This window comes from Siphateles boraxobius, unplaced genomic scaffold (genome assembly GCF_051911475.1).
Source record: "Siphateles boraxobius isolate OS27281-9 unplaced genomic scaffold, OSU_SipBor_1 68, whole genome shotgun sequence".
Lineage (NCBI taxonomy): Eukaryota > Metazoa > Chordata > Actinopteri > Cypriniformes > Leuciscidae > Siphateles > Siphateles boraxobius.
In genome coordinates this window covers 6,609,225-6,631,965 of record NW_027509195.1, presented here as the reverse complement: position 1 = coordinate 6,631,965, position 22,741 = coordinate 6,609,225, and the positions used below count along the sequence as shown (strand labels likewise).

Genomic DNA, 22,741 nt, shown 5'->3' with positions numbered 1-22,741 from the left:
TTGTTAAAACACACCAGACATGCAAATTCTGGGCACTTTTTGGGTGAAATCATATTTATTTTGTCCAACAAAAGTGTGCTTTCATTTTAATTGAGCGCGAGCATCGCATCAAAAATAGACTCTGTGCCGAAACCCCCACTTCCCCGCTGCTCACGCGACGCTCCTCCTCTCGGTGTGAATGCACTCGTTGATTAAAGGTGCAATGTGTAAAATTTTTGAGTATCTATTAACAGAACAGCACATAACTATGTGTTCAGTGGTGTATAAAGAACTCACTTAATAAACCGTAATGGCTTTATTACCTTAGAATGAGGCATTTATATCTACATAGGCGCGGGAATCCCCTTCTATGAAGGTCGACATATTGTGACGTCATGTTTCTACCGTAGCCAACAGCGAACAAACAGTGTTACAGAGCGCTTTTCGTCACTACCTTGAAAGAGAAGCAGCAGAAAGCTAGAAGCTAGCCATAAACACCGTGAGTAGTGACTTTTCCCTTGTCAGTGGTGTAAAATATGTAGTTGGATTGTTTCATGTAACTTAATTCTTCTCCCTCACTGTGTTATGGCTTTGCAATGTGGAGATAAATGTGCTGGTTACGTTCGTGAGACAGCTGATTAGTACTGTTGTCATTGACCGTAAAACAGTTACAGGAATCACCAACCCGTCGATCTTGGAAGCATTTTAAGTCGATAGAGTTTCAAAAATCAGAGAAAAAAAAGCCTATTGTGTGTAGTAAATGGTGTCATGGGGATGCGAGGCACGCGCGCTGTTACAATCTACACACAATAGGCGTTAAGCCTTGTTTAAACTCGACGCGTCCGAATGAGCCCAAAGGTGCGTGCGGCAAAAATGATCTGAGTTTAAAAAAAATCTTTTTTTTCTGATTGGTTATAGCAGCATTTTGGGCGGCACCGAATGGTTAGCTTTGAAAGAGCGCGGTCCAAAATCCAAACTGAAAACAGAGAAAATGGCGTCAAAGTCACGTAGTGATGTCTGGCTTCACTTCGACAAAATAGATGAAAAAACAGTTCAGTGCAAAATATGCAGCGCCAGGCTGTCACACAAATCTACCACAAGTACAATGCGTTATCATCTTGTATTTGTACATAAAATGTCTTCCGATACCACCAAAGACGCAACTCAGACGAACATCGCATCTTTTACCGTCAGACAGAAATGCACCGCAGCCAGAGGTGAAAAGATGACACAACTAATCATCGAAATGATAACGAAAGATTTGCTGCCCATTCGTTTTGTCGAAGGAGAAGGGTTTAAAAATTTGATGAATTATGTTGAGCCCCAGTATGACATCCCATCGCGCAAGACGGTCACGAGACGAATAGAGGCTCTATATGAAAAGACTGCTTCTTCACTGAGAGACAGACTGTCAAAGACAACGAAGATGGCTATCACTACGGACGCATGGACCTCGCTGACCACTGAGTCCTACATAACACTAACTTGTCATTACATTTATGAATGGGAAATACATAGTGCAGTGTTGGAGACGCGGAGTTTCGACGAACGACATACCGCTACGAACATAGCCAACAACCTAAAAGGAGCTACAGAACAGTGGCTGTCAAGCTCGGAGAAAGTTATAGCATGTGTTCATGACAACGCTAGTAACATGGTTCTCGCGAATCGAGGACTTTGGGAATCAGTGCCCTGCTTCGCACACACCCTGCAGCTAGCCATCAACGAAGGCTTCAGTGTTGCTTCTGTTAAAAGCGTGATAGCTGCCAGTAGCCGACTGGTGGCACATTTTCACCACAGAAAATGGTTTGGAACAGAGATGGACTGTGTGCGCAGTTTTGTCAGATCGTAATACTACAAAACTTGCAGATGCGAAGACACTGGACTTGAAAGATGAGCACTGGCGGATAATGGAAGAACTGATACCTGTTCTCCAGTCTCTGAAGTGCGCCACAACAACAATGTGCAGTGAGACGCAAGTTTGCGTTTCAATGGTCTATCCAATTACACATAGCCTAATCACTAAACACCTAAACACACAGATCGGTGAGTCTCCAAGAGTTTCGGAATTCAAGACAGCAGTGGCAGAATCTCTGAAACGGCGCATAGTCACTGTTGCTGAGGATGCTGAGAAAGTTTCTCTACCTCTGATTGGAGCAACATTGGATCCAAGACACAAACATCTGAAGTTTCTTGACACAGAGCTTCGAGAGAGAGTAAACGAGAGTCTGAAACAGCTTTACGACAGCGTTACAGATTCTGTCACACCCATTCAAAATGACCCTCAGCCTGAACGAGCAGCGGCAACTACTGCGCTAGACACTCTTTTCGGTGAGGATTACGGTGCCGGCGCGAGTGATATTTGTTCGCGTGACACTGAAATAGAACGCTACTTCAGTGAGCCATGCATCTCTGTAAACCAGGACCCTCTACTGTGGTGGAAGGTAAATGAGAATCGGTTTACAAAGCTGAGCATCATTGCCCAGTGGTACTTAGCTGTTCCTGCGACATCTGTTCCAGCGGAGCGTGTTTTTTCCACCGCCGGACTAATTGTGAATAGACTCCGAACACGCCTCTCACCTGAGCACGTAGACCAACTTATTTTTTTGAACAATAATATGTAGGCTGTAGCTTGTTTAAGTTTCATCAGGCGTGGTAAAAAATAGGCCTATACAGGATGTTTTTTTATTTTTTTTGTGTTTGTTTCAATAAATGATTCTGTAGCAGTCGTTTGTTACTTTTTTAAACTTGTTAAATGAAAATTAAGCTGTTCGTTTTTGTTGTTGTTTCATAAGAACAGTTGAAATATGCTGCTGAAGTAGCCTAACACTGAAGAGAATGTTTTATTTACGGTTGAATAAAGTAGCCTAAAAGTATCAAGTGTGTTCATTTTTATGATGACATTTCCTCTAAATTGTATTCAGATATCATATTCAGTCATGTGTTGTTCAGTAATTTATGTCAGTTTTACTCTGACTAAAGTGTAATGTTAGTCAATATAATGTAAAATAACATTTTGTTTTATCAGAAAGTGCTACTGTAATCCAAAATATTGCTTAAATATTAAATTGGTATCATTGTCTCCATGACTGACACACCCCGCCACCTACCCCGAATAAGCCACGCCCCCGAACAGGCCCCGCCCCCGAGTAATCGAGTACTCGTTTTTTGAGACCTATCAATGATCGAAATAAGAAATTTACAAAAATGCCCATCCCTATAGGAAACCGTTTCCATTTGCTGAGGAGTAAGGTTAATTTGAGGCTGTTCAACAGTTACAGCTGGGATTTCTTCATTTTCAGCTGTGGGCAAAGACTCAATGCCATGTTGAACCAGGAGTTCATTAAAATGTTCTGGCATGTATAGATCGTCTCCAAACACAGTGTTGATGGCTGTGCTGTCAGTTCCTATCATTGACAGCATTCCTTCTGTCCATATCTGTGTTGGTGTTTTATTGTTTTCTGTCCGCAAAACATGGTGATTCCATGCCTCTTTGAAGTGCAGTAGTCTAGCTTGGATCTGTGGAAGAAAAACTATGCTGAGCGAAACTTTGTGAAGGTCATTGCTGGGATCAAGCAGTTCAGAATCGTCAAGACTGTAGAACATGCTGTAGAATGATTGTAGCACATGTAAAAATACATCCCTCCACAAACGTTCTATCCTTTGGTTGTGGACAGATTCCCCAGTAATGTGACTCCGGCGCTGAAGTCCTTGTACAAGGTTCATAAACAAGGCCACTTGTAAGTTCTCACCACCGTGATCTGACCTTACCCTAGAGCAGGGGTTTTCAAACTTTTTGTGAGTGTGGACCACTATTTGTAATCAAGAATTTTCACGGACCACCTCATAATACACAAAATAAAATATATCTACACACAGTCCTTCCTGAATTAATCCGCACCTCTAAATAGGCTTACTAACATTAAAACTATAACTGGTCATCACATCAGTACAACAGCTTGTTAAAAGAAAGTATACTGCGCACAACGGCTGCCACATATTTAATTTATTTATTTACTCAAGCGCCCGAGGGCATAATCAGGTTCATTTCAGGGATGCAAACATGTATGGTCAAAAAAGAGAGAGGTAATCGAAGCAAATATCCAGATACTTACATTGCCGCCAACCCCTGCCACCCCTATAGGCACATATAGTAAAATGAAATTCAAATAAAGTTTTAACAAAAAAGGTTTTACAAAAAGATAAACCTCACATATTTCAGCATTTAAATCATTTTTCACAAAAAAAAAAAGGTTTTATAAAAAGATAAACCTCACATATTTCAGCCTTTAAATCATTTTTATAAAAAGAATGAGTCAAAAAAAGATAAATTACTTGACATTTACATCGATGCACATTAGCTTATCTTTTATTATTAGCTAATAGTAAAATTTGGTCCGATTTTCCCGTGCCGTCTGTCGTTGCTATGCGCGCTCTCCACAACTTAGTTGTGCTTATAGCTAATAGATTTCCACCACCGAAAAACGCTTGCTGTAGCTCTGCTACAAGATTTATTTACGGAGAAGAGAAAAACACCCGTAGTGTTTGGGTGCACGTGCATTCTTACATTCTTCATTGACTGAGCTTTCAATGTTTACGGAAAGGATGAAGCTGATTTGTTTGTTTTTGTCACATGAACTGCGGTGCGTTTGCTGCATTATGAAAAGTTGAGGTGTTTTCATCTCGCTGCGCCTAAACAAATGAGTGCGTCACTTCAATTATCAGCACACTTGCCGCGCGCCTACATGAAATAATGAACTTGAGAGTGCAAAAGACACGATATGTGAACGGCCCCTTGACGAGCTACCTCCAATCGTGCGACGTGTTGGAGACCCCAGTAAAAGATACGCAGCAAGAAGAAACACTAGCTTTTCACGCTTGTTCGCATACTGCTGTTTTGGCGTGCAGTATTCTGATTAGCTTATTTCCTATTTACTTGTTTGGTGGAGGCAATCCAGAATTACTGTTGGTGAAATTATAATCAGACAAATATTTTATATAATGGCAAAATATTTGCCTCTGCCGCTTTCCTCTTCAGAGAACCTGTTGCTATCCACCGATCCATGTTGTGGTTCTAACGGTACTGAACTTGAACGTCACGGCCGAGCACCACTAGCCTATTTTAGTAATCACACAATAACCTGACAATTTAATTAAAATTTTATATCAATATAGGCATACATATTATTTTTACTTTTTATGTTTTTATGGGGATTCCTGGTAAAATGAAGGTAAAAAATATTATTTTATATTTTAATTTGCCTTTCCACGGACCACCTGCAGTACCCTCACGGACCACTAGTGGTCCGCGGACCACAGTTTGGGAACCACTGCCCTAGAGGGCAGACCGTTAAGGCATGTTGCTTGAATAAACTGAGATAGCACAGTACTGGCACAGTTGTTGGTGTTGCAATTTAGGTATGTGATTAGTCGGGAATGTCCATCGATTGCACCATGAATCACAAAGCCCCATCTAAAAGTAAAAATAAAAATACAAAATGTAAGTTAAATATTATAGGTAGTAAAGTGTGAAGAACAAAGAGGTCCTACAGGTCCCACTTTTTCACAGTTCCCAGGTTTCTGTTATGCTGGACGTCACAAAAGACACTCTAAATGTAATTGTGAACAAATCTTTTTTTTTTTTTTTACATGAATAAATGATGAAAAAAGCAGGGTCTAATAATCAAGAAATGGGGAAGTGTAGGGCAACATAAGGACAACTGGAATATTAGGGATTATAGGAGTAAAATACAAACTACACTGTGTTATACTTAGAATAATTTTATGCAATGTATTAATAATTCATATAATAAATGCATCAATTGAAACATTTGTACAGTTTCACAGTACATACTCTTTCAAACCAGCTTTACAAAACGTCATTGGATCTAAAATGTCTTAATGATTTAACATTTAGTCGTTTTAGGCCAGGAGGATAGGGTGAACTGTTATAATGTTATTGTAGTATTATGATTTACAATGGCTGCTTAGGTTGTGGTAATTGCATGTGTGTGAACATATTTGGCTGTAGATTCTATAAATCAAAATTGGATGATGCAAGTCTACACTAGGCTATAATTTAGTATGGCAGAAACGCACTGTCACACCATTTAAATGCTACATTAGCAGGACAAAAACTACAATTAAACTAACCTTATGAGGCGCATGTTGCCATCAATGTGCCAGAGACTGTTGGGACAGGGCACATGATAAACTCTTCTAGCCACTGTGCTACTCCATCTCCTTGCAGCAGCCGCTGGATTGATACGGACCAACATCTCACGAACCCTATGCCGGGAAACCCTCAATCCTTCTGCAACCAATAAGGCTTGCATCATCTAAAATGGTTGCATTGAATTGAAAAAAATAAAAATAAATTAAATAATAATAATTAGTTTATGAAATGATAGGACAGACCTTAAAATGGAATCAAACAGGGCTTACCTCATTTCAAGTATTTGGATACTGGCATTGGAGTCGTCTCACTACATTTTCAAGTTCTTCATCATCCACTCCTGACATTCTGCTCCTGATTGATACACCACGCAGCTTGGACCTCTTGTACAGAAATGAGGATGAGCACCCTAACATTCTTGCCATTCGCTTGACTGTGTGACCTTGCTTCATTAAAAATTAAATTTGGTCACGTGTTACTTGAATGGCTGGTCTACCTCGGCTACCTGCAATTGAAAGTAACATATAGCCAATTTGTATTACTGACATGTAGCTCCTAATGGCAAGCAGTATTATATTCAAATAATTGTTTCTTTAATCCTTATTTTCTTCTAAAATGTTAATAAAATTATGTAGGCATACAGTTTGTTGTACAGTCATACTTGTAACTATATGCATTATGTACAATAGGTATATAGATTTGAATTTGTATTATAACTGTATTAATTTTGTAAGTGAATAGTTACATAGCATGTACACTGGTTAGACTACTTTTAATGCAGACCGAGGGGAAAGTTACAGTTGTATTACCATGGCTATCGGCATGACCAAAGTAGAGAGCAGACAATAAACAAACACAAAAACAAGCTTTCCGAGATGCCTGTGTATGCGGTTACTGCAGATAAAGAACATAGGCCTAGTTTTTAAAAACCAGAAACTCACCTGAGCTCCTTCGAGAAATGGAAAAAGCTGTAGTTCCCTCACTCTGCAAATGCGTTGACAGCATTGTTCGAATTTCATCCAGATTTCTGTTCAATTCTTCATACGTCTCAATAGGTAGCAAATACGAAATTCTCTGTGCATTTCTTAACATGATGCTAATTTTACTGTTTAAATAAACGTGCCATTATTTATACTGGGCTTAACGATGCCAGTCGAATGGATTTCTTAACCAAATAAACTCACTGATTTGTTAATTGTATGAAGCGACTCTGTCTTTTCACTGCATCACCGAACCTGAGTTCCTTTCTTTACTTCCTTGGGTGAAACTCCCGAGGTGGCGTAGTCAGTATTAGTTGAATCAAAATATATTAAACGTATTGGCCAGGTTACAAACGTTTGTGCGTATTAATTTCAGAAAAAGCAGAGACCGCGCTTTTTTTTTTTACTGCGAGTTGCCCAGAACTGTGATAATTTTAAAAAAGATCTCTCGTTTTGAGATTGTTTTGTACTTTGTTATCCTTATTATTCATAAAAAGTGTCTGTGGCAGTGGTGTATTACTTTGTATAATGTTTTTCTTTCTTTAAAGGACACATTTTAAGTCCTTGTTTTATTTAAGATGCGTTTACAGCATAATTAATTAAATTAAATGTCTTATAATATGCAGTCTACCTCATATGAAACCACTTCATTGCATCGTTTTGGAGATATTTGAAATTCTTTGATTTCAAAGGCCTATGAAGACCTAATTTCTAATAAGTAGAAAAAACGAATGGCCAGTTCTTATAGGGGATGTCCCACATATGCACACCTCATGAAACCATTTTACTGCAGGATTAAGTGGAATATAGAAACCAAATAATGTATGCCTACTCTAAACTCACCATCAAAGTATCTTCTGTTTTATTACAAGGAACATTTATTAGACACTTTAGACAAGATAGAAGATAGTTGTTCTTGTGACCTTGCTGCACCAATGAGCATTTCTTGTCAAATTGTCACACATTCATTTACAATCTCTATAGAATTGCATTCTTCTCTTGGCATTTAATGATTTTTGACTTTTTTAGTGCGAGTTAAATATCTTTTTTGGCACATCTGAATATAAGGCGTTTTTGACTTAGAGCCCCCCTTAACAATTATATATCACATTATCACCTATAAATGATTATATGCAAAATTACTAGTTGTTATCAAGATTGATGTGTTTTGGAATTGGTATAACGTGCTTGGAAAATAAAATATGATCAGGATATTGATGTACCTAATAATATGTATGCACCGCATATTCCTTCCTATATCTTGCATCTATACTGTTCATAGACAACCCGGCTGCAGAATAAATGAAACGTGTATACTGTAAATATGGGATTTTTACTATAGCATGAATAAATGGGAACTTTTTCAAAAAATTGCAATTGCCGATGGTGTCACTAGCATAGTTTCTACCACTAGAGCTCACATTTCTTACTTCACTTAACTGTTACAACTAACATTAATAGACTATATTATAGACTTACAAACAGTAACTTTGTAGTCATTTATTGCACTGAAGTAATTGAGTATATTATAAGCAGTGCATGTCTATGGCTGGATGCATATAGTCACTAACATGTGTTATATCTTGGTATAATATACATATATACATACTTGGTACTTGTTATAACATTTTTGGTATCTTCTTATAGCATAATGTATACTTAGAAATCCTCATCTGAGAGTTATGTATGTGTAAATTTAGAAAAAAAAAAAAAATGCAGGAAAGACACTATTTCTCTGCAGCTGGACAGATCTCCACGCTACTGTTAGTGACCCGTATTCCATACCAGCCTGCCCAGAACTGGGTATCCTTCCCACCGTGAGTGAAACGAATAAAACGAACCCCACGTCCATACTCCTTAAAGATGTGTGTCATCTGAAATAATCGAAAACAAATGCAGACTTTGACTTTTAGTTTGATAATAGGAGAATAATTGTAAGTATTATTCTACTTACTTGACACCACGGCTCATCGTTCCACTGTTGAAAGAAAACTTTTTCAGGCTGAAAGGATTTGATGGGTTTTTTACTCTGATCAAGCAACTCTACACAGACCTCATACTGACACCCACAATCAAAGCGTGGCGCATACCTGCAGGTAAGACATTGATGGACCAAGATGGAAAGGTCATTCACAAAAAAATCATCACATAAAATATGAAATTCACTACCTAAGACACTGTAGCATGAAATGGGAGTTTGATTGAACACTCACCAGTCTGATATTTTGATAGGAGGTTGCAATTGATCCATGAAAGCACCACTATAACCTTCTTTCTTCAAATCAATCAGCTGTTGTTTCAAACATAACCTGAGGAAAAAAATTATGAGTGATTCATGTGTGGATTGTCTTGATTGATTGAACTTTCTTGAAGGATCTAAAATATCAAACCCATAAGATGTTATAAAACATTTGGTGACTTTGTCGTCTGGAAATGGTTTCCTATTTTCCTCGGCCAACCAGTGGTCACCTCCATTCTGTACAATCTCCCATCCTTGAAACTCATCTAATAAGAACATCAGGAAAACAAACATTTTTTTATATAATGACAGGTTCTGTACAGTCCTAATTATGTGGCTCACCATCAGCTCTGGGATTCTTGAGCAAGTTCCGTCGTTTCTTAGTTATAAAGTAAAACATGCGCCAGTCCTCTGGAGGTCTGGAAGCGTCACAGGGCTGGATCCCCTCTCTCCGACAGCGCTCTCTCCAGTGTGCAGCACTGTCCACCAGCTCCTTCCACTCACGACACACCAGCCGACAGACTCGCACCACCTGATGTTCAGGCAGGTTCAGTAGGATCTCCTCAACCACAGCTAGAGGAACATCTGGCTGCTGATCTGTGCACTGACAGAGGAAAGATTACCTTTCAGTTCTGATCCTGTTGGAAAATCCAGCTGTAGAACATTGTTGCTGGTTTCTTGATTGTCATCAGCTACAATGTTCCAGAAACTAGCTTACTTTATACCTGTATGACCAGCTGATGGATATGGCTTGGTGAAGGGCTGACGTCAAAACCCGGAAGACTGGTTCCCTCGAGATTTTCCTATGGGGTTTTTCATTTTATGAATAAAATAAAGCCTGTGGTAAACATAACTTGACGATACTCTAAGGTTTTGTTCTACAACGTAAACTGCACCCCCCCCCCCCAAACTGTAGAGTTACTTATTAGAAACATGCGTTTTAAAAAATAAACACAGCTCAAAAATCGCGTACGCAATGGGTGTGTGTATTTTACTTTGTATAACAAAACGTCCAATCATCGCAAGTTATGTTTATCACCACCGACCTTTTTGTGCTCATTAACTGAAAAATTCCATTATAAAACCCCATAGGAAAATCTAAGACTAGTCAAAGTCTTCCGGGTTTTGACGTCATCCCTGGACAAACTAGAAACCAGTAAACAACTGAAAAAAATAGGGGGAGGGGGAATAAAAGATTACACTGTGTTCCAAACACATCTACCATATTTAATTGGATTTCCAGCAGAAAAGTCAGTCCATTTCTGCATTATGTCTAGGCCAGTTTCATATCAATGTAACTTACTTCGCCTGAACGGCATTGCCTCGAAGCAACATGAATGTGCTCGCTCTCTGACTGACCCATTCTTGTTTTTTGATAAGACAATAGTCCTTTATTTGATACTTTTGTGCGTCTGGACCTACGTGTGGAAACACGGAAGTTACGTCTCATAGCCTGACGAAGTTACAGTAAAACGCAAATAGTTAACTTCGCATTAGTATCGTTCTTCGAACCATCGATAACGACTTTTATTGCAGCTGGATTCTAATCGACTTCTGGAAAACTGGAATTGTCCTATAGTATCCAGCTGCAGACCCGCAGCACCACCAGTTTCAGAACCCCAGCGCCAGAACCGGAAGTAAGGGGCGGAGCTTACGTTCTAACATCAGCGCCAAGACCGGAAGTGAGGGGCGGAGCTTACGTTCTAAACCGAGTAACGCCACCTAACGTTTTGGAGCGTAATTTGCTTAGACACGAAACGGCCCACACGAAACGTCAAACTTTATACGTATGTTATAATGATACACATTAGGAACAGTACAATAAGCATTTTAAAACATTGATTTTGTGTAATATAATTGTATATAGTTATCCGTTTCATTGTATTATGAGAGTTACTTCCTGATCATGATGGTGAAAAATAATGCTTGAAACTTATGGGCATTTTAATGTATAACAGTTTAATTATTTTAGCTAAGCAGTTTATACATAAGTGTAGATTTATGAAGGTAAGACCTTTGTTTTTGGTTTTTATGAAGGAGTTAACTCTGTATAAGAAAGCTTTGAAAGATATAAAAACAAGACAAGCCTTGGAGGTTTTCAAAATTATACACAATTTGATAACTGATTATACCTCTGTGATATTGTTTGTTTTATTTATTTATTGTGTTTACAAAAAATTTAAATTGTTTTGATTTTGAAGGTATGTATTGTTAATATGAATTTGTAATGCCTGGTTTTGATTGTTTAATTAAAAAAAACGTATGGGCATTTTATATAAAATATACTTTATTTCACAAGAACATGTGCAGCATGCATTTTTCTTTATGTAAAACAATAATGTCAAAAATCTAAAAAAGAGAGAGAAAATTCGGCATTGTTTAAAAGAAATAATAAAAATGTAAACAACAAATGACAAATTCACCACTAGGCCCATTTTATCACAACAATCCTGTATAAATTTTACTTACAATGTATCAAAGAGGAACTCACTCTCTGGCCCATTTTGTCCTTACATTCTTGCAAAATTAACTACAATGCAATAATAATAATTCCGCCCCTCCCTCACTTCCGGTTCTGGCGCTGGGGTTCTGAAACTGGTGGTGCTGCGGGTCTGCAGCTGGATATATCTCGAATATTTGGCAGCAGAGCGTCTTGACGACAACACTGGCTGACGCTGTCAGAGCTGATCCGTTCTAGCCTAGCTACTTATTTCCAGCATAGATCTCCCGCACAAGTACCAGGATTGTGGTCGGAATCCCAATGTTTTCTTTAAGGATCACGTGTCGACACGTTTCGACAAATCGAAAGTAGGCCTACTGTTATCCAGAACCATAGCTGTGTCCGAAACCGCTCCCTTTCCACTTAATAGTGCACTATATCGGGTGTCGGCCATTTTGTAGTGATGTCCGAAATCTGAGTGAACGACATCATTCCCTACATTCATTCACTACTTGTACCCACAAACCTCTCTGAATTCGAGTGTACATTCGATGTACTCTTGCTGAAGCACTATTTCCCACAATCCAATGCGGAGAGAACTGAACGCGCATGAAAGTGCAGAGCGAGCAAGTTTAAACCAGAGATTACATTACAGCTTTCTTATTCCTGCTTTAACATTTATTTCATGCTAGTTTTTTATTTTATTTTTATTAATCATTTCTTGACATTATTACAATATTATAGATGAATTTTAAAATGAAATGAAATTATATTTATAAGGTAAATTATATAGACCTGTATATCACTGTTTTTATTAAAATATAGGCATTAACACATTTTAATGTGTTTTACTAACCACCAGGTGTTTTGATCATTTGTGGCATTGTTGTTAAATCGTTAAACTGTAAAGAGATGATAATTTGGTGGATGATTTGAAAAATATCCGTTAATCGTCTGCAGGAAGCGTAACGTTATTCACTCGAATATAATAACGGTCGCCTGAGGGCGCTCAGCGACCACGTCATCTGTGTGCGTGAGAGTTACAATTTCAATCGATGAAACTACAAAGCTGGCACAGAGGTATATATAATTACAAAATAAAGTCATTAGGATTGTTATTGTTGTTAATATTATTTTATAAAGTAAGTAATGTAAGACAAAAGGAGTTTTATCACTACGTGTGACGAAGCCTTTTCTGCGACAGCTCCATCTCTCCGACGCACAGTGTCAGCGTCCGAATTCACTCCCTTCATTTCGTTCACTCCTTGCAGATATAGTGCACTCAACTGCCATACACTATATAGGGATTAGTGAATGAGTGAACGAGTGAGCGGTTTCGGACACAGCTAGAGAGAGAGAGTTTCGACAACGGAAGTTCTAAATGGTAAATGCTTGGTTGTCACGTGATTCGCGTAGATATGTAGTTCCAGGAAGTGCTTCGGCGCAATTCCAATCGATGGAGTTAGAGAGCAGAACTGTGATTTTTGGTAGTTTGTAGTCAATAAATGCGTTGGTTTACAATATGTATATAATACATTGACATTTGGATGTAGTATGTGTATGTAGTTACAGCAATATTGTTTTTAAAAGATAAAAATCTGCTAATATTTAATGTGTATTGTGGTCAACCAGCGTTGCCTGCCTTTGTTAACATATTTTCTGGCTAACTTTACCTTGGTTAAAGACCGTTTTGCAGTTGTTTTGAAGTATTTTTGTGTTCTTAAACGTATATGTTATTTAAGGGTTATCACGTAATGTTCACTGTGGTTTCACAAGGACAGGAGACTTGCTGGAAACAGGTGATTGTCTTAAAAAGCCATTGCAAACAAGTAAAATGTAAAATTGTATTAATCTTAATGTTTACAATGCTTATGCACTTATTACTATATAAATGAATACATAATATATTTTATAGTCCTGTTATATCTTAAAACCTCCAAAATGTCAGGTTGTGCAACTGTCCGCACAAATGAACAGACTAAAATACTAATTTAAATGGTGTTTTAAGAATAAAAAAATAAACATGAAATTCTATGGAATCATTTTAACCGTTCATATTAACACATTTTATACATTTCAGTAGATTTATAGCTGTTGAGATAATTGAAAACCTTTTGTCAAGCAATTTGCATGTCAGAATGGCACAACTTCAAACATGGCTCTCTTATTATGGTAATTAAAGTATGCATGATAATGCATTGTCCAGAGGAGCCTTAATGATCCTTGTAGATCTCCATCAAATACTGGTAAAAACTGCTTTCAAGTAGGAGTAGGTTGGTACACTTTCAGGTGAATTTAAACACTTAGAAATGTTCACAACTGAAACTTGTTTAAATACATTGTTCATGACACAAAAAAATATACATAACATCAGTTTTGAAAAGATTTAAAAAACATTTATTTGTTTATTTTTCAATGACCTACACACACACACACACACACACACACACACACACACACACACACACACACACACACACACACACACACACTTTTGCACGGATTTAGCACAAAGGGATTTATAAATGTCTAATAAACTGCACGTCAAGCATGTTCTCTGTCCTTTCCTCTATGTTTTTCTTGTAGCCTATACTGTCCGGCACATAGTAGAAATATGCTCAAGTCAGGAGCAATCTAAATAGAACTAAACATTTTGTGCTAATCATACTTAGGTGTATCTGCACTTTTTCACAAAGACCAACACTGGGAAGTTTAATGTTTATTAAAAAATAAGGAGCAAGTGAAGTCTTGAAAAATCCAAGGAGCTGAGACTGAAGGTGAGGGAACAGCGAGTTGAGTAAAGTTGGCGAAAATTCACAAATTCGAATTCCCGGGTCAATAACTTGTGAGCTAAACGTTGTTACTACACAAATAACCCCTCTTTTTAATCATAGTAACGTAGACAAGCGGCTACAACCTCATTTTCCTCGAAACGAGCTTTCCTTCGCAATGGATAAAATACATTTATCTCTATGCGCAGGCTGCTGAGAGACAGATCCGAAGGGACCGTCTGCAAAGTGCAAACCCCGAAAAGCGTTACTACGAAAACAGTCAATAACTTCACTGTCACACACTATAGTGTTACCAAATTCAGTTTACACACCACTGCTGTCCTGATGGTTATAATACAACACTTATTTTAGTATAAAAGTCTTTTTGCATACTTTTTATGATTTTTATCTATGGAAAATATTCAATAACTTCACTGTAATTCACGGTATTGTTGCCAAATCCAGTTCACACATCACTGCTGTCCTGTTGGTTATACTACAACACTTATTTTGGGGAAAAAATATTTTTAATTGTATACAATTGTACATTCATAAATGTAATGATTTTTATTATGAAAAATATTCAATAACTTCACTGTAATTCACTGTATTGTTGCCAAATTCAGTTCACACATTACTGCTGTCCTGATGGTTAAACTACAACACTTATTTTGGGAATAAATATTTTAATTTTATATACAATTGTAAATTTATAAATTTGATGTTTTTTTTAAAGAAAAATATTCAATAACTTCACTGTAATTCACGGTATTGTTGCCAAATCCAGTTCACACATCACTGCTGTCCTGTTGGTTATACTACAACACTTATTTTGGGGAAAAAATATTTTTAATTGTATACAATTTTAAATTTATAATTTTAATGATTTTTATTATGAAAAAAATTCAATAATTTCACTGTAATTCACGGTATTGTTGCCAAATTCAGATCACACATCACTGCTGTCCTGATGGTTATACTACAACAAAAATTTAAAAAAATAAAAACCAATTAATTGTAGCCAATATACAATTATAAATGTGTAATTCTTATGAAATATTCAATAACTTCACTGTAATTCACTGTATTGTTGCCAAATTCACTGATGGTTATACTACAACACTTATTTTGAGAATTTTTTTAACTGTAAATACAATTGTAAATGTATAGTTCTAATGAAAAATATTCAATAACTTCACTGTATTGTTGCCAAATTCAGTTTAAACATCACTGTTGTTATGATGGTTACACTACAACACTTATTTTGTAAAAAAAAAAAAAAATTTAATTGTATTAACAACGTTTAGCTGAGGAGTTATTGACCCGGGAAGTTCGAATCTGTGAATTTATTGCCAACTTTTCTCAACTGGTACAGTGTCAGTACAGGAGTCTTCAGGATCATAAGTTCAGGATCCACTGAATCCTCTTTGTGCTTCTTGTGTTGAAAGAGTTGTAATAGTCAACAGAAACACAATGAATAAAAAACTCCAACCATACGTTTTTGCTTATTCAAATATGAAATCTAAAATAAGGATTTTTCCCGTTATTGCACATTTAATATGGAATGAAACCGATATTCTCATTTTATCAATTACAACTATCATACTCAACCATGTTATATTTAACCCCTGTTTAGAAGTCTTTCCCTCTTATTACACAACAAAGGATAAACATGCATTAATAGAACGGGTTTAACCATTAATAGTCTGTTCGTGGTTTGTTATGCGGTATTAACTTTATCCAATGACCTTTATTTTACCTGATAACGTCCCATAAAACTACTAATTTAGAGAGCAATAATCAACTAACATGCTTTAATAAATAAGTTAATTTGATTCAGATGTACTGATAATATACAATCTTATTCTTTAAACGTGCATCACAAACGGGGTGCTTCTCATTTCTTATTTGTGCATCCTCGTTTCCTTTCCTCGCTTCCTTTCCTAGCGCCTCAGCTCCTCCCCCTGTAGGATGTGAGGGAAGGACGCAAGGAAAGAAAATGAGGATGGAAGAATCGAATGAAAGCTTTTTTTATACATTGGAATACTTGACCAGTCGAGCGTCACTTCATAGCGTCATCAGCAGCGCTCAAAGCATCTGCCCTTATGTTGTTGAAGTTTGTTTATTTTAGAAATTCATAATGAATAATAATAAAGCAAGATACCCTGTTGAAATATGTGAGATGTGTGGTTTATATAAACTGCATAGGTAAACTATAATTTAAAAAGATTGTGACCGATGTGAAGGGGGAGGAGAATGTATACGTGCGTCACGCTAGGTCAATAAAACACTTCCGCATAGCATACAGCTGTGTATCCTCGCTCATGACTCCTCTGAAAGCCTCCTCACTCTTCCATCCGCGACTCCTCGCGGTGCAATTAGAGAACTCAAAACTTGGGACTCAGTTTTGAACTGGTGTCAAGGCGCAATGAATGAAATGAACAAATGGTAATTAAATAGAACCCCTAGGTGAAATGAATGAGGGAGAGGATCACAACATGTGAATTCATCCACTCCCGAAATACTTAAAAGTAGTGGCTGGTGAACTGGAAGAATAGAGTAAATATTAAAGTTACTTACACAATGTGTATCTGATATGAATAAAACGTGTCGAATTATAATGGAAAGGATTATTATTACCTCTTCCATAAACATCAGTGTTTTACAAACTCTAAATGTATTTTTTTTAGTACTTATGTAAATGTAGGGGGCGCTATGCATGTGTGTGTTTCTTGGAAAGCAGCCTAGATAGGGGTCCCAGGCAAAGATGGGAAAAAAGTTGCAATAGATGGAGTTGCTTTTTTCTTTGTCTCATAACAGATGTATGAGTTACTGTTCGTAACTCTTTCCACAGGCCTGTGTGTCATTCAATGAGTGGAAAAGAAAGACTGAGAATGAGGCATTGAAAAATAGAGTTATAATCTAAAAGGTGAGAACAAAAATTTGATTAAAACTTTAGCTACACTAATTTATTTTAGGCTACATGGGGTGGATTGCCTACTCAGGGGGACACCAGACACTTCCGGTTGACAAGTTGTACCTACAGTAAATAATATAGAATTTTTTATGAATACATCAATTGTCAGCATCATATTAGAAACATATTGCCGTTGCATTTGTGCAACACTAGTGAAGTTCTTACCTCTTAGAGTTTATTTAAGTCCTATTTACTGTAGGCTATACATTTTCTGACAGTATAGGCCTACATCATTTTACTTTTACAGCAAAGTTAGAACAGATACATGAAGAACATCTGATTTACATAACATATCAGTGGCTTTTAACAATGTATCTCATTGCAGCACATTAGAACTGTGCCTCATGGTATAAATTCAGTTATTTTCATTTTCTTGTTTAGGTTTTACATCTATGCTGTAATGATCAGCGGGGAACCTTATAATTGCTTTGGGAATAATGTTAAACCTACTGACGCAGTTTAAACAATGACATTACATTAATATGATTGTAAAGGGAAGTGATGTATTGCGAATATTATTTAATCAAAAGTTTATGGTTAAATCAAGATTCCTGAAGCAATGGCTTTCGATACAAATTAATATTGACAATTGGGTCGTTACTCAGATCTTTTCCACATGTTGCACATTACTGTCATCTGGTGGTCAAAAGCTATTAAAGGGTAACTAAACACTAAAACAACTTTTTTTAGTTAATGATCTGTAAGAATGGAGCTTCATAAATGCTGTTCATTGATTCGAGTACATTTTTAATTCTACAATAGATGGTGTAAAAACGTCTGAGTGCTGCCCTCTTCAGGTTGAACAGTGGCTACTGCAGTTGAATTTTCCTATTGGAAGTTGTGGTACCCTCAGAGGGTGCAGGTCAGCTACCTACACCCTTGTATACAGAGAGATGCATCTCAGGTGCACCCCCCCCCCCCCCCCCCCCCCCCCCCCCCCCCCCCCAAATATTGCCAGTGGGTGGAGTCAGGCTCTGACCAGGGGTTTAGTTACCCTTTAAGCTTCAGTATTCAGTCACAGCAGCTGGTTTACATGTGGTCACTTACATGTGATCAAATAACAAAATGTTATTTGATTTTGAATAAATACAAATCTTACCATAAATAAAAAAATATCACCATATGGGAAACTATCAACCCATCCATTTTCCAAAACGACTGTCCTATATAGGGTTGCTGTAGAGGCAGTAAGCCTCATACGCTGACCATTGAAATGGGAAACACACAAATCGAGGAACAGCTATGTTCGTGCACAGCAGGGTAAGTGAAATGTGAAAATAATAGAATAATTAGAAATCAAACAGTTTATCCATACATCTTGTGGAATAACACTACACCGGGAGAGCGGTGACTGGATTGGGTTAAAGTTACTCAGTCAGGGGTAGTAGGCCGTTGATTAACAAAATGTATGTCAGTGAGCCTCCGTCTTGTCTTTAATCGTCTTATTTTACGTTAAAATATACTGTATGCATTATTATGAACAAAGAACCGTCATTATTTCCAAGTTCCAAGCAATAGGTGTTTTTGTTAATCCTGTCAACATTTAGTTGTGAATGGGGTCTCTCACACTGCTTGATCCACGCACATCATTTCTCCCATTGGCTTTTAGATTTTCGGGAAGTAAAAAAATTCCACTCCCCTGTCCAAACTTTTAGGATACCGGGTATCAGATTTGCACAATCCATACACACAACGCTTCGGCATATTTCCCTCGCTGGAAAGCTTGCCAGACCTCCCGCGCCTAGTTACGGTTGCTAAGACACGATTGGCCAGTGGTGGTTTTCGGGCGTGGCTTAGCGAAGGGTCAATTCACCTAATGTGTTTTTTTTTATGTTTCAAAGGTAGTAGTAATTCCCTAGTGACCAGACTGATTTACTACAGCTGAAATTATCACAATACCTCCGTTACTGTACATGCAGTACACACATATTTACAGAATCAAATGACAGTAGGCTAATTCACTTAAAGTTTTTTTTTCATGTTTCAAAGGTTGTAGTACAGGTGGACTTAGCTTCAAAGGACTTGCTACAGGTGACATTTTAACAGTACCTCCCTTACTGTAAGTACAGTACACAAATATTAATATGACATTATTATTGTAATTCGCTTAAAGTGTTTTTTTCATGTTTCAAAGGTTGTAGTACAGGTGGACTTAGCTTCAAAGGACTTGCTACAGGTGACATTTTAACAGTACCTCCCTTACTGTAAGTACAGTACACAAATATTAATATGACATTATTATTGTAATTCGCTTAAAGTGTTTTTTTTAGGTTTCAAAGGTTGTAGTACGTTCCTAGAGACCTGACTGACTTATACCTCCCTTACTGGCCACAAGCGCCACTAGTCAGTCTGGCCACAAGGGAATTACTACAACCTTAAAAACATTTAAATAAAACACTTTATTACTTTGAATAACTTTAATTTGATTCTAAAAATATTTCTGTACTGTACATACAGTAAGGCAAGTATTGGCAAAACCTCATCTGTAGTAAGCTAGAGTCGTCACCAGGAACAACTACAATCTTTGGAACGCGAAAAACCATTAATTACTGGACTTTGGTTTGCACTGTGAGCTTAATTTGCAGATGGTCACTAAAGCAGCCTTTGTGAATATGCAGCGAATATCGAACCTAAAACTAACTTTACCCTGTTGACGAAAGTTCAGTTAAGATGATAGAACAAGACGAGAGTTTAGATGATAGAACAAGACGACAGTTAAGATGACAAAACAAGACAACAGTTAAGATGACAGAACAAGACGACCGAACAAGACGACAGTTAAGATGACAGAACAAGACAACAGTTAAGATGACAGAACAAGACGACAGAACAAGACGACAGTTAAGATGACAGAACAAGACGACAGAACAAGATGACAGAACAAGACAACAGTTAAGATGACATAACAAGACGACAGTTAAGATGACAGTTAAGATGACAGAACAAGACGACAGAACAAGACGACAGTTAAGATGACAGAACAAGACGACAGTTAAGATGACAGAACAAGACGACAGTTAAGATGACAGAACAAGACGCCAGTTAAGATGACAGAACAAGACGACAGTTAAGATGACAGTTAAGATGACAGAACAAGACGACAGAACAAGACGACAGTTAAGATGACAGAACAAGACGACAGTTAAGATGACAGAACAAGACGACAGAACAAGACGACAGTTAAGATGACAGAACAAGACGACAGAACAAGATGACAGAACAAGACAACAGTTAAGATGACATAACAAGACGACAGTTAAGATGACAGAACAAGACGACAGAACAAGACGACAGAACAAGACGACAGTTAAGATGACAGAACAAGACGACAGTTAAGATGACAGAACAAGACGACAGTTAAGATGACAGAACAAGACGCCAGTTAAGATGACAGAACAAGACGACAGTTAAGATGACAGTTAAGATGACAGAACAAGACGACAGAACAAGACGACAGTTAAGATGACAGAACAAGACGACAGTTAAGATGACAGAACAAGACGACAGTTAAGATGACAGAACAAGACGACAGTTAAGATGACAGAACAAGACGGCAGTTAAGATGACAGAACCAGACATCAGTTAAGATGACAGAACAAGAAGACAGTTAAGATGACAGAACAAGACGACAGAACAAGATGACAGAACAAGACAACAGTTAAGATGACATAAGACGACAGTTAAGATGACAGAACAAGACGAGAGTTAAGATGACTGAACAAGACGACAGTTAAGATGACAGAACAAGACAACAGTTAAGATGACAGAACAAGACGACAGTTAAGATGACAGAACAAGACAACAGTTAAGATGACAGAACAAGGCGACAGAACAAGACGACATTTAAGATGACAGAACAAGACAACAGTTAAGATGATAGAACAAGACGACAGTTGAGATGACAGAACAAGACAACAGTTAAATGATAGAACAAGACGACAGAACAAGACGACATTTAAGATGACAGAACAAGACAACAGTTAAGATGATAGAACAAGACGACAGAACAAGACGGTAGAATAAGACGAGAGTTAAGATGATAGAACAAGACGACAGTTAAGATGATAGAACAAGACAACAGTTAAGATGACAGAACAAGACGACAGTTAAATGATAGAACAAGACGACAGAACAAGACAACATTTAAGATGACAGAACAAGACAACAGTTAAGATGACAGAACAAGACAACAGTTAAGATGACAGAACAAGACGACAGTTAAGATGATAGAACAAGACGACAGTTAAGATGACAGAACAAGACGACAGTTAAGATGACAGAACAAGACGACAGTTAAGATGACAGAACAAGACGACAGTTAAATGATAGAACAAGACAACAGAACAAGACGACAGTTAAATGATAAAACAAGACGACAGAACAAGACGACAGTTAAGATGACAGAACAAGACGACAGTTAAATGATAGAACAAGAAGACAGAACAAGACGACATTTAAGATGACAGAACAAGACAACAGTTAAGATGACAGAACAAGACGACAGTCAAGATGACAGAACAAGACGACAGTTAAGATGATAGAACAAGACGACAGAACAAGACGACAGTTAAGATGATAGAACAAGACGACAGAACAAGACGGCAGAACAAGACGACAGTTAAGATGACAGAACAAGACGACAGTTAAGATGGCAGAACAAGACGACAGTTAAATGATAGAACAAGACGACAGAACAAGATGACAGAACAAGACGACATTTAAGATGACAGAACAAGACAACAGTTAAGATGATAGAACAAGACGACATTTAAGATGACAGAACAAGACAACATTTAAGATGATAGAACAAGACGACAGAACAAGACGACAGAACAAGATGACAGAACAAGAGGACATTTAAGATGATAGAACAAGACAACAGTTAAGATGATAGAACAAGACGACAGAACAAGACAACAGTTAAGATGATAGAACAAGATTAAAGAACAAGACGACATTTAAGATGACAGAACAAGACAACAGTTAAGATGATAGAACAAGACAACAGAACAAGACAACAGTTAAGATGATAGAACAAGATGACAGAACAAGACGAAATTTAAGATGACAGAACAAGACAACAGTTAAGATAATAGAAAAACACGACAGAACAAGACAACAGTTAAGATGATAGAACAAGACGACAGTTAAGATGATAGAACAAGACGACAGTTAAAATG

The 22,741-nt window shown here is 37.4% G+C and overlaps 1 protein-coding gene across 2 annotated transcripts; it reads right to left on the bottom strand.

The window, feature by feature from the left end:
* Window positions 1–8,448: 8,448 nt before the first annotated feature.
* LOC143722757 (F-box only protein 44-like) lies at window positions 8,449–13,158 on the bottom strand. Of its 2 annotated transcripts, XM_077214300.1 has the most exons (6): window positions 10,677–13,158; window positions 9,716–9,977; window positions 9,525–9,639; window positions 9,348–9,443; window positions 9,089–9,224; window positions 8,449–9,008 (listed from the first exon to the last, which is right to left on the bottom strand). In XM_077214300.1, the coding sequence occupies exons 1-6, from the start codon at window positions 10,821–10,823 to the stop codon at window positions 8,862–8,864; spliced, it is 903 nt and encodes a 300-aa protein (XP_077070415.1). In that variant the 5' UTR covers window positions 10,824–13,158; the 3' UTR covers window positions 8,449–8,861. The 2 variants fall into 2 exon arrangements, with proteins under 2 accessions (XP_077070415.1, XP_077070414.1); XM_077214299.1 differs by having other exon boundaries at window positions 9,348–9,639.
* Window positions 13,159–22,741: the final 9,583 nt, after the last annotated feature.

Bases quoted from the DNA above. Each gene is read 5' to 3' on its own strand.
- LOC143722757 (XM_077214299.1), bottom strand. From the start codon at position 10,823: ATGAGACGTAACTTCCGTGTTTCCACACGTAGGTCCAGACGCACAAAA. The intron at 9,978-10,676 runs GTAAGTTACATT...TTCCTCTGTCAG, and splicing joins GGCAATGCCGTTCAGGCGAA to TGCACAGATCAGCAGCCAGA. The intron at 9,640-9,715 runs GTGAGCCACATA...TGTTCTTATTAG, and splicing joins CAAGAATCCCAGAGCTGATG to ATGAGTTTCAAGGATGGGAG.